At 38.4% G+C, this 12,569-nt stretch overlaps 1 protein-coding gene across 2 annotated transcripts; it reads right to left on the reverse strand.

The window, feature by feature from the left end:
* Positions 1-1,109: 1,109 nt before the first annotated feature.
* LOC130743443 (polyadenylate-binding protein RBP47B'-like) lies at positions 1,110-4,989 on the reverse strand. 2 transcript variants are annotated; one of them, XM_057595696.1, is made up of 8 exons: positions 4,736-4,988; positions 4,126-4,624; positions 3,170-3,243; positions 2,966-3,096; positions 2,694-2,790; positions 1,861-2,013; positions 1,538-1,620; positions 1,110-1,431 (listed from the first exon to the last, which is right to left on the reverse strand). In XM_057595696.1, exons 1-8 carry the CDS (start codon positions 4,922-4,924, stop codon positions 1,335-1,337), a joined length of 1,323 nt encoding a protein of 440 aa, XP_057451679.1. In that variant the 5' UTR covers positions 4,925-4,988; the 3' UTR covers positions 1,110-1,334. The 2 variants fall into 2 exon arrangements, with proteins under 2 accessions (XP_057451679.1, XP_057451680.1); XM_057595697.1 differs by lacking the exon at positions 1,110-1,431 and having other exon boundaries at positions 1,538-1,667; positions 4,736-4,989.
* Between the last annotated feature and the right edge of the window lie 7,580 nt (positions 4,990-12,569).

Raw genomic sequence — 12,569 nt, forward strand, 5'->3', positions numbered from 1 at the left:
AGGATCTTAAAAAATGGATTAAATGGTATGTGAATTAAAATTGAGGTTGTTATTAAAAATGTGATGATTTGGGTATGGGGCATTTTTTGTATCACAAGTTCACAACTGACGACAGGCATAAAAAAGTAAAATAAAATAGCAATCATAAAGAAAGCAAGATGAACAAGATGGATACTAATGTCTTGTTATAGGTATGATTTAACAAGTGTGTGAAAGAAGAATGTGAATATTTTTGTCGTTTTGAATAGTTGGTTCTATTGACCAAAAAAATTAAAATAGTTGGTTCTATTTGTGCTACAACAATTGTCTCACCGGATTTTATGGTCAAGTATGACACAATTGCTGCTATTTCTGCTTGGAGATAAGTCCGATTTCACTTGTTAGCGTATACTTGTACAATATTTGTTAGAAATCTAGTAGATTTTCACATTAAGTGATGATATCAAAGTAGCTTTTGTAGAGGATGGTTATGTGAATCCAAACATCCTAATAGAAGTATTTAGAAGCTGCTTCTAGGACTCGCTCATTTTGGTCTACAACGAAAACAAATATTTTTTTATTGTTATTTTATACACCAATGACAAATGTTATGCTAAGAATAAAAGTTGCAAGAAATGCTGGTAAAACTATCTGTCGTTTGATCGAAAACATGAAAGTAGTGAGATAACTAGATTTAGAATTTTTACTATTTTAAAATTTCCATATGCTACAAATTATGTCGGTCTCTGGGGTTTGATACTACAATTATCAAATTAAAATGCGGGAAGCTATCATGTTTAAGCTGATTTTATTTAGAATTCTAAAATATAAAAGTAACAACAAAAATACTCTAAAGATACTAGTATGGATAGCCTAAATGGTACTTGATGGATTAAAATTTCCCAAGTCCTGGGTTCAAATCCTACTGGTACATAGATACCAAAAAAAATACTCTAAATATAACAAACGTGGTAAGTTATTTGGTTTTTCTTTCAAGCTTATCAAAAGAAATATTTTTAAAAATAAATAAAAGGGTTGATAAAAACTTGGCCAAAAAGAGTAAAAAAAGATGCAAATAAATGTTTAAAATATTCAATGGACAAAAACATTAATTGATTAAAATTGAATAATGGAGAAAATCAAAAGATAATCAATAAGATCGATTAGATGGAAGACTATTGTCCACTATATGCTAGTTTCCATATCTTTACACCAGCCAACCATGTCCAAGGTTAAAAAAACGTTGGGATCGACTCACATACGTATTAACAGGAACTTAAGCCTTCCCCTACTCAACTTATGGTTGCAATTGCAGAAAATTTTGAAATGTAATGGTCAGGCAGTACAAAAAGATCCTAAGCTTGCTGCTGTAAGGATGAGGAATAGGTACTGTGCCAGAGGGACTTCCCTAAAATGGCACTTCCGTGTACTGAAAGATATGCAGCATTTAACCTGCCAAAGCAACCGTGAATCTGTGAGAAATCTAAAAGAAGGCACTACAATATGATTGTATGCACGTCTCTTTCTCCCAACTTAAATAAAAAGGGTAATTAGTTACTTGTCAACATCAGGCATTGCCAGGGGATCATACAACTTGTCCCTTTGTTCCATGGTAGCCGATACGTCTTGAGCACCTTCAACCTAAAAATACGCAATCCATGTGAAGGTGTTGCTCAATTAAGTTATTCCTGGTGATAGGAACCAATACAACATATAAACAACATGCATGTTTGGATCAACTTATTTCGTTTCAGAATTAATTTTGGGACACAGAAACTACTCACAAAGTTTTTCCCCACTCCCCAGAAATTGATTTTAGCATCAGAATCAATTGTTGAAAGAATTCCAAACATACATTATAATTAAAATTAGATAACTTACTTGTTGGGGGTATTGTGCATAGCCAGCATATGCATACAATGAAGGATCATGAGTAGCCCCATAAGCATAGGAAGCTTCATAACCCTGTCCATAACCATAGTAGGCATTCCATTGACTTGGATCCATCTGTGGTGCCCAGCTACCAGGCATGTCCTAAAACAGTTAAGGGCCAAATTTTTGTCATTGCAAATGCAGTACTGGATAATGAGCAATTCAGCTAATCGGCTAGTCCGAGATATTAAACTCAACTCATATATAATCTTGAATATAGTAACATGTAGTAAATCAACCGTCACAATGTAAGTTGTAGTTGTGAAAAGGGGGGCTGTTGCTAAATGCTAATGCTCATGAACTATACATCAAGAGTAAGACGAAGCCTAGTAATTAATAAACACTATCTGACATCCTCCAAATAAAATACTTTCCCAAGTAAGATCCATATTTATACATGTAACTTCTATAATATCCATTTAAATTTCGTTTTCCTTTTCTATTAGCCCCTGTAAAAAACTCTGAATGTCTCACGTTGGGCATTTACACGTTCACATATCCGCTGCACAATCTCAAGATTGTTCAGTATAATATAGACTCATCATCTTGACATATCCCCAACAGCCGAACTTTTACAGCAAAGCATGGCAAGACATAAAGAGGGGGCAAAATTATACTGGAAACATGCATGGGTGCAAACTACCAACTTAGAAACTGTTGAAGACTAATAATATATAGATCGTAAGAGTTCCTGAAACTGGAACGCCCAAGGCTACAACATCGAAAACTTCTAAATAAGCATTTTGCCAATAAAGGAGCTATTTCTCTTAAGGAAAAATCACCTGTCTAGCTGTTGGGGTCCTGCCCCATGAAATTCGGATCACTTGTTGTCCTATTATCCTTCCCTGCATCTTCTGAATGGCTTCTTCAGCAGATGCTCTACAGAAATCAAATATGGGAAAGGTTAACAACCAGTATGCAATAGGATAAAGAAAAAATAATAAAGATCATGAAAGAGCTGAAAATGCACAACACAATCAGGTCACAGGATTTAGTTTCAAAATATCTCACATAAAAAATTCACATGTTTAAAAAGAATGAGGGGAAAGAAGACCTAGCCCCAAATTGAACAAAACCATATCCTTTTCCAGCTTGAATTTTGACAGAGACTATCTCTCCGAATTGCAGAAAGTTTTGCTTCAGCTCCTCCTCTGAGATATTAAGATCCAAATTACCAACAAAAATCTGCAATGCAAAAAGTATGTAAGGGTACCATGGGAAATGGAAATCACAAAACTGTTAGGCCCACGTGACTTACAGTAGTATTATTTATATCATAATCTGGTGGAACTGTGTTCACAGGGGCAGTGTACGCAGGGATTGGATATATTGCTGCCAAGTGATCCACAGATTAGTATCTTTCCCAAGTTATACTAAATTGAAATGGCAGGATATTAAAAGCAACCAAAGCTTCAATTTCCAAATGCTGGTTTTGTTGTCCAAGGAAGTTCTAGTTGCATCATCATGAACTGTATATTAATATGACTAACAACATTGATGTTTAGTGGATTCTCATGACTTAGGTTAGGTAAAAAGAAGGCATACGAATTTTAGAACCCAACTATGCCAGTAATGCAAATAGTGCATCTTTAAATTTCATACACGATAGAGTTTTATGGTGTCACATGATCCATGTGGCCGAGTAGCCAACCTCACCTAATAGGAAAGCCTCACTAATTGTTGTTGAAGCTATATTTGGATTTCTTATGATAACGGGAATGGTATGAGATGGAATTGAATAAAATCACCATACCAATGCTTGATATTTTATGATGGAATGCAAGAATGTTTCCTTTCCACTGGATTATGCCAAAAACAGCCGCCGATAATTTTATCAAACTCACCTATAAGGAGAGCCTTTCAGCTAGAAAAAAACCATTTTACAAATAGAGTGGCCCCAATCCCATACCACTTTCTTAGTTTGTTAGCTTCCTAACCCAAGAAAAAAAGACTTGAAACGGTTTGAAACAGAACGTTATAGCCATGATCATTATGTATACCTATCATTCCATATCTACCATAAGTTCCCACAGACAAACAAACACACACATGCCTCGAATAAAATATCAAGAGAGTTAAATACGACTAGGAATCAGGTCCGTATGACAAATGCCAAAGATGTTAAGCACAGACAGGCATAAATTTTTGCAGTTTGACACAATGAAAAGCACATTGCATTGATAACTATCATTAACAAATCAAAGACAAGTGTACTTTTCGGAGCAGGTGCAGCAGCAGCATAAGGGTGTTGTTGAGTAGCAGCAGTCTTCTTAGGAGTGGCAGCACTAATCCGCATAGGCCTAGTAGAGCAATAAACACCATTCATCTCTGCCATAGCACGGTTCCTCTCATTCTCATCAGAAAACTTGACAAACCCATAGCCTTTAGAGCGGCCAGTGTTAGCGTCATTCACAACCTTAGCACCCCGAACCGAAGCGTAATTCACCCGAAAAGTCTCCTGAAGCAGATAATCAGTAACATCAGGAGCAAGATCACCCACAAAAATGGAATGCTCAGGACCCAAATCAGGACGACGCTCTCCGATTCCGAATGAAGCCCAATTCAGCCGGAAAGTTTGCTCCGTTCCGGGCATCTGAGTCCCGTTGAAGCTCTGAAGAACCCTTTCAGCTGCAGCGTGAGAAACGAACTCGATGAAACCATAACCCTCTGGTTGCCCTGTTAACTTGTTGCGAATGATTTTGATCGAAACTACCTGTGAAAGTGAAAACCCAGAAAAAAGTTTGGATTTTATTTTGTGGGTTAGTGGTGAAATGGTGGTTGATGAATGAATGGTGAGGTGGGTAGTGTGGAGTGGAGTGTTTACCTCGCCGGTGTGAGCGAAGCAGTGAGTGAGGTAGTTTTCGTCGACCCAGTACTGCAAATCGCCTATCCAGAGGGTTCGAACTTCTTCGATGGAGGAAGGTTGGTGATGATGATGTTGATGATATCCCTGAGCCTGAGCCTGAGCCTGAGCCTGAGGCTGAGGCTGAGGTTGAGGAGCTTGCGAAGCCATGTTCGCTCTGCTCAAACACCACCAGCTCAACACACACCCTCTTCGGTCTATTTTTGTTTTACACTTCTAAAATAAGGAGGCCTTTAATATACCATGTAAAAACTTGTGTAAGATTGCACAAACCCCTTTTGACCTTTTATAGCAGGTTTTCCGGTTTTTTATTTTAAAAAATTCAAAATACTTATTTTATTAATCACAATATTTATTCTAATCTTTTTCATTATCACCTTCATCCTCTAACAAAACCCTAGCTGCCACCTCCTTCATCTCTCCCATGACCTCGTCGCCACCACCACCACCTCCCTGGCCTCGCCGTCACACATCCATGGTCGTGCCGCCACCACCTCCTTCTCGCTCTTGACCTCGTTTCCTTCGTTCTCAACCGCACCACCATCTCTTCTCTCTCTTTCCTCCATAAAACCGCGTCGCCGCCATGCTCTTCTGTGTCCAGCGTCGCTGCTACGCTCCTCCTCTGTTACTGTGACCAGCTCCGCCGCCACGCTCCTCGCCGATTCCAGCGCCGATCTTTCTCACGAGGTCCGATCTGTCGTTGTTTGGTTGTGGAGCTTCTCAGATCTGGTTTCCATGCGACGGTCTGCGGTTTGGGTCCCGCAGTGGTTCTGGTGGATTGAGGGGAGCATGGAGGTTTCCTCGATCTGGAGGTTTACGAGATCTGGAAATGAAAAACCCACATTTGTTTTTGCAGAGATTGAAGAACCATGATGAAGATGAAGACAACGGTGGGACGACTATTAATATAGTTGTGTGGTTCCTTTCTTATATGATTGTCATTGTGGGGTATTGTTGTTTGTGAGGAATCTGAGGAGGAAGAGGGCTTTTTTGTGACATAGGTGTGTGTATGTCAAATGCAGGGTTTGAACTTTCTTGATTTGTTACCGGTGGTCAGTATTTTTTTTCCATTGTATAATGAAGTCATGCCAATTTCTGTTGCATCTGCTTTGATAAATCATCCAGAAAGGAACGACAAGAAGGAATGAAGAAGTTTTGTATGAGGAATGAAGAAGTTGGATGATGAACATGAATTTGAGGATGAAGATGAACTTAGATGTGATTAACCTAAATCCTTAATTAACTAATTTATTAATAAATATATTTTTTATTTTTGAATTATTTTTAAAAAACATAATTTGGAAACCTGCTAAAATGAGTTAAAAGATGCTTGTGCAGTTCTACACAAATTTTTACTTGTGCATATTAAAGATTTCCCTAAAATAAAACTATAGTTTTGGTTTTAAGTAACCACAACTATCGGAAATCTTATTCAATTCGCGTGTAGTGAAAATAGTTGTGAAAACTAAAGATTTTTGTAAAAGTGCGGTGAGAGATGTGAAAGAACAAAGATGACAATGAGTGCTTAAATAAAAAGTCAATTTGGTACTCCCTCGGTTCCAAAATATAGGTAGTTTTAAGTTGTGCACATTGTTTAAGAGCTCGTTAATTGATAAATATTTTGATTGAAATACCTCTATTTAAAGTGGTGTTATATTAAGGAGAGAAAAATGTTATTATTGGTTAAGTAGATAGTGAGAGTTGTGATAGGTAAAAATTGAAGGTGGTATAAGAGATCTAATATTAAATGAGGGTATATAAGGAAAAAAGAGAAAAAAAGTGCATTGATTTTGCAAAACAACTTATATTTTGGAATATAGTACAAATTCTAAAACAACTTACATTTTGGAACAGAGGGAGTAGTATATAGTAGTTTCGTTACTAACTTAGCATATGTTTGTGAGTTAAGTTTTGGAGAGGAGAAAAGAGAAATAAGAGATTTATGAGAAGTCATCCCTGATTTGAGAGTTTTAAGAAAGATAGGTTTTAGGAATTTCTTATAGCCCTCCAAAATTCTCCCAAATTTGGTTTTGTGGAATTTTGAGCTTTTAAATAAGGGAATGACTTATCATCTTTTCCCCATATTAAGATCTTTATTTCCAAATGACATATCATATAATATCCCAACCAATGAAATTATGACATGTTAATTAAATGTTTTATGAATGTATGATATTTATAACACTTTTATTATATAATTTCATTGGAATTCAAAATAAAATTTCATTAGCAAAACAATAAATCATACATCATTACCGGACTTCCTGCTAGCATGTTTCACTCCTGACTGCATAAGAAATAAAAACTCAGTACCATCCGAGTTGAGTGTCGACAAAGTAGAATATTCTAACATCTAAACAATTTCACAAGCTTTGGTGGGGGAGCCCATAGGGATGACCCGCCGAATGAAGATTTGGATCCCTCCCTCAAAAACTCTCAAACACATAAGAAAAATACAGAGCAAAATACACTAACCCCCCTCAAGGTTTGCAAGAATAACACTCCACCCCATTATTATCTAAAATCTACACTCCACTCCATTTTAATGACGAAAAAAATTGTCGCTAATAGTTACTAATTAATTAAAATTTAAATAAACATCCACTCCATCCATCTCACCATTTTTTTACCACAAACGACCAATGACTCAATTTAAAACCAACCGAAATGGCTCTTTAAAGAAGGGTTCGAGAATAGGGTAGGGTCCTGTCTTTCAGATTCAGATAAGAAAAGACTATCTACCGCTTTTAACCCTGTTGTCATAGGCTCGTGCACAGATTTACGTTCTATACCAAGTCTTTGTTCCCTTTAGGGCATGGACCACCGTCCCTGTAACGCCCCGATTTCTCGAGGGTCACTTTAGTAACTTTTTTTCAAAACTGTGGGTGAATTTTAGCCAAAATAAAAACCTATTTGAAATATAGCTTAACAATAAAGAAGTAGTAACATGAGAAAATGGACTGAATAATTTCATTCTATTAATAAAAGCTTTAGAAGCGTACAATGTTTTTTTCAAATTAAAACATATGTATTAACTAGTGTTCGACCGCCCCCGAGCCAACACAACAAGGCCTTAGGTTTGGTTCGAACCCTATAAACAAACTCGGCTCACACCCAAGAACAGACTCAATTATCACACCCAATACCCGACTCATAATCCACGTGCCCCCAAGGCCTTATCCCATGCTTGCTTCACATTGTCTCGCATCTTCTGCTCTCCCCGATCCCAGTGCTGAATCATCAGTTACGCGGTCGATGTCCCAAGCCTTGTCGTTGTCCACATCAAGCAGGTGTAGGACCGCATCTCGACTGATCACAAGCATGCTCGTTGTGTAGGCGTTAAGCGCCCCAAACAACAAACAACAAACAAGCAAGGGTCAACTTCTAACACAGACATATCATAAGTAGGGTATATTTCCCTATTAATCACAAGTTCTTCCCTAAACTAATATTCACAAATAGGGGAAAGATATTTAGCTCTAGATTTCACAAGTGTGGGGAACTAAATCATAGTTCTAAGTTATAGTTAGTCGGTTCTCGTGTATATACTTACAAACACTTTGGATATCCATTCAACCAATCCCTCATGGAAAGGAAGGATGAACACGACTCCACGATCGGGGTCGACTCTCAGCCAACGAATCGCTGTCCCACAGCTCCACGATCGAGGTTAGCTGCTCGCTAACGCACTGTCGTTTCACATTTGTCCTCGTTCAGGTCCATCCCCTGAACATCGCCACTGACTAGCCCAATCCAAGTCACTAGTCAAGGCCACCAAGCCCAGTCCAGGTCACTTGGTCACAGATTCATGCTATGCAAGTCTGTTATCATCTCTAGGCCTTAAGCCTTTCATATTCATTCCATGAACATCATCTCATATAGAAATATAACTTGAACGCATATCCATAAATAAAGCTAGCATCCTAATCACATAGGCAACAACAACTAGCATTTGTTACATCAACAATCATATATCATCTCTAGCATATATAATTATTGATAATCCTATTATCATCTTCATTATAACATTCCATAGCAAGGCATACATAATCATAAATAATATCTAAGCCGAGACCGAAGTACCCTTACCTTAGAAATTAATCGCTTCGTAAATGCTAAGCTTCAAGACCCTAGCTCCCGCTCCGAAACTCAAGAATCTCCTCAAACTCAAGACAAACACTCAGTAATTTTCACTAAAAACTAACTCACTCACCACTAGTATTATTGTGAGCTATGGATGAGAGAAAGTGGAGAGAAATGTTTGGTGTATGGAGAGGGACGTAAATAAGGTGAGGGGAAGAACAATTTTTGGCTGATAGTGAATTGATATCAAAAACTTTACTACATGCTTTGCCTTTTATATAGGCTTCAAAATATAGTAAATTAATAGAACTTCATGGTGAAGAAATCCCAAGATGGATATCCACGACGAAAGAAAGATCATGCGCTGTTGACATAGTTAAATACGTGTAAGATTTTCAAGAAAATAGAAATTGATTCAACACTTGAATTGATGTGTCATGCTTGCCTTCGTCTCTCCAATTTACACGTAAGTTTATAATCTTGTCATGCTATCATATTGATACACCTCAAGCTTCTTTCGTTCAATCCTTTGTTTTGTTTCCTGGCACATTTTTTTTTCTTATTCTTTCTTTCTTTTTATTTCGAGTTTCCCTACTGTTACTAGCCAAGAATTTGGCTTAATGTATATACATTGAAATAGGAATTTAATTATAGATTGATTTTAGTAGTGTAGGATTTAACTCATAGAGTTATAGAAAAAATATTAGGAAGATGAATTATCATCCTAAAAATTATGAGAGACTCTAAAATATAATAAAGTATGAATTTAGATCACTTTGAGCAAATTTAACTGATCAAGAACAAAGGATTAATAATATATTATTGTATTATATATATATATATATATATATATATATATATATATATATATATATATATACATATCATCTTCATCTGTTCATGTTTCTCATATGTTTTGATATATATATATATACTATCTTACTTACATGCGTGACAAAACCTCAAACTTCTTATCTTTTCTTTTTCAATCTTTTAACTTCAATTTTTTTCTTTTCTTTTTTTTTTCTTCCCTGTTAAGTAAGAAAATAATACTAATACTAATAATACACTCATTTATATAAATACACAAGGTACAATTAACACATCGATTAACGCTTAATAGCGCTTATTACCATTAAACCAATAAATAATTAGTTAATTAATCACATAAATTATTCGGGTCTTACATTACTACCCCCCTTAAAATAGTTTCGCCCTCGAAACTAAGAGTAAGGTCCCACAAACAACTCGGAGTATTGTTCTCTCATTTTATTTTCCAGCTCCCACGTGACATCTCTAGTGGTCTGGTTCTATATCACTTTCACAAGAGGAATCCGCTTCCCCTTAACGTTCATTTCATAGTCTAATACCAGCTATAATTCCGATTACCATTCCCCAATATTAAGTTGATCAGGCTTAATATCTATAAGACAGCAATTAGAAAAATCACTGGTGGGGCTAGACAAGTTACCCTCACTAAGTTACCTACAACTAAGACACTCGTCCTAGAATCTTACATAACCCCTCCGCAAGAACACAACCCAAACTGCCTCATGCAGCCACACGACCACCACAAAACTTAAGTCAAACAGGCGTTATGCTCATGCCGGTACACATTGGTCGGCGTCCCGTCCAGGTGATCCAGATGAAACATCAACGACTCAGACACGGGAAAACAACTTTCCGGACACCGAGCTCAATGGTTCCATCCACCAATTCACTCGTTCAGTGGTTCCATCCACCACCTAGTCCATTCGATGGTTCCATCCACCATCTGATTTGTCCGACCATGGTTCTATCCACCATATATGATCGTTGGTTCCATCCACCAATCCCGTTTTTTCCTGATGGTTCCATCCACCATCTCGGTCTGACCAATGGTTCCATCCACCATTCCTGCTCAACCGATGGTTCAATCCACCATCCTTCCTTAGCCTATGGTTCCTCCCACCATCTTTGCTAAGTGAAGATAATCAAGAGTGAAACACAACACCACAAAATCAAGGGAAGACACTGACTCAGTCAGCGTGCTTCCCGTCCTTATGACTCAATAATGAGCTTTCAGAACATCCAATCACATAGCACACACATATAGCTAAGCTAAGCTCAAACAAAGATTTGGGTTGCAAGGAAATCTCTTATCGAATATCATCAAGAGGTTACATCCTTGATTTAGGAATCAAAAAAACAAGGGTAGCGACTGCTACGACATAGATAGGTGTAAATACAATTCCACCGAAAGCAAACAAAGCATCAAGCTCAAAATAAAACGGTGACAAGGTCACTAACGACACTAGCCTATTCGTGATCTAGCTCCTTTGAGCTCTCAGCTTTGTCAACGTTCAAGGTGTACACTCGCCCTACTGTTACTGGACACTTTCCTCTTGCAGCGTTCAAGGTTGCTCCTGCTTCAACCTTTGGCGCCTTGCAGTCCCTTGCCACATGTCCTGACTTATTGCATTTAAAGCACACTTTAAGGTCTTCCTTGCAGACATTGGCATAGTGACCCACTTTTCCGCACTTAAAGCAAGTCACGTCCTTCCCATGAGCTTGGTTCCCTTGACCTCCATATGTTGCAGCATCGGGTATATTTTCACCTAAAACTCGACCGTTGCTTTGCTGGTAGTCATAAGGCTTCTTCTGAGGTTGTTTCCCCTTACTACGCCCGTCATAATCTTGATGGCTCGGCCTGATCAGCCCCCCACTTTCTTGTCTACTTCTTCGGCGATTCTTCATCAGCTCCACCTCTGTGGCCTTCTCAACTAAAGCTTGAAACCTTATAATCCCCAACGGCCTCACTGAATCCTCTATGTCTGCTCTCAGCCCGTTCAAAAATCGCTTACACATGTAGCGTTCGTCAACCTGGTTGTTGAAAAACTGGAAGTGCTTGGCCAGGGACTCCAACTTGGAAGCATATTCCGGTATGGACATGCTCCCCTGACAGAGAGTCAGAAACTGTGCTTCCCGCTCATCCCGAGCACTGATGGGGAAGTACTTCTCAAGAAACGCAGCACGGAAAGAATTCCAGTTTACCTCTTCATGGTTTTCCTCCATCATTCCTCCGGCGCCCCTCCACCAGTACTCAGCATCCCCCAACAGCAGATAGGTAGCCAAGCTCACCTTGGCTCCCTCAACAGTCTGTAAAACTCCGAAAATCTTCTCAATCTCCTGGATCCAGAGATCCGCCTTGTCCGGGTCAGTCCCACCCGTGAACTTGGGTGGATCCTGTCTCCTGAAATCGTTCAATCCCCTGTTCTGATCCAGGGCCACTTCCCTTTGACGCTGATGTAGTGCGCGTGCATCCTCTGCAGCACGCCTTTGTGCGTTGTCATTCGCTTGTGCGGTCATTGCTTGGGCCATAATGGCCATCATCTCCGCTAGCTGGTTAGTGGTCACCATCCTCTGTTCCTCCAAGCAAACAGTTAGTACTAATCATAAGATAGCATTATACATAACTATTCCATATGATTAAGTACTAACGCAAACAATTAAAGCGAAGATTGCTTTGCAGACAATCAAGGTTTTACTCTTTGCAGAGTCACACAACTTAGCACAAAAGACCTATTTCCCAAAGACTCCCGAAGACTCGACAAGCTCTGATACCACAATGTAACGCCCCGATTTCTCGAGGGTCACTTTAGTAACTTTTTTTCAAAACTGTGGGTGAATTTTAGCCAAAATAAAAACCTATTTGAAATATAGCTTAACAATA

Source organism: Lotus japonicus, chromosome 3, assembly GCF_012489685.1.
Source record: "Lotus japonicus ecotype B-129 chromosome 3, LjGifu_v1.2".
Classification (NCBI taxonomy): Eukaryota; Viridiplantae; Streptophyta; class Magnoliopsida; order Fabales; family Fabaceae; genus Lotus; species Lotus japonicus.

Excerpts from the sequence above, each read along its gene's own strand:
- LOC130743443 (XM_057595696.1), bottom strand. The coding sequence starts at position 4,924 with ATGGCTTCGCAAGCTCCTCAACCTCAGCCTCAGCCTCAGGCTCAGGCT. Across the intron at positions 3,097-3,169 it reads ATGATATAAATAATACTACT|ATTTTTGTTGGTAATTTGGA; the intron begins GTAAGTCACGTG and ends TTTGCATTGCAG. Across the intron at positions 2,791-2,965 it reads TTTGTTCAATTTGGGGCTAG|AGCATCTGCTGAAGAAGCCA; the intron begins GTCTTCTTTCCC and ends TGATTTCTGTAG.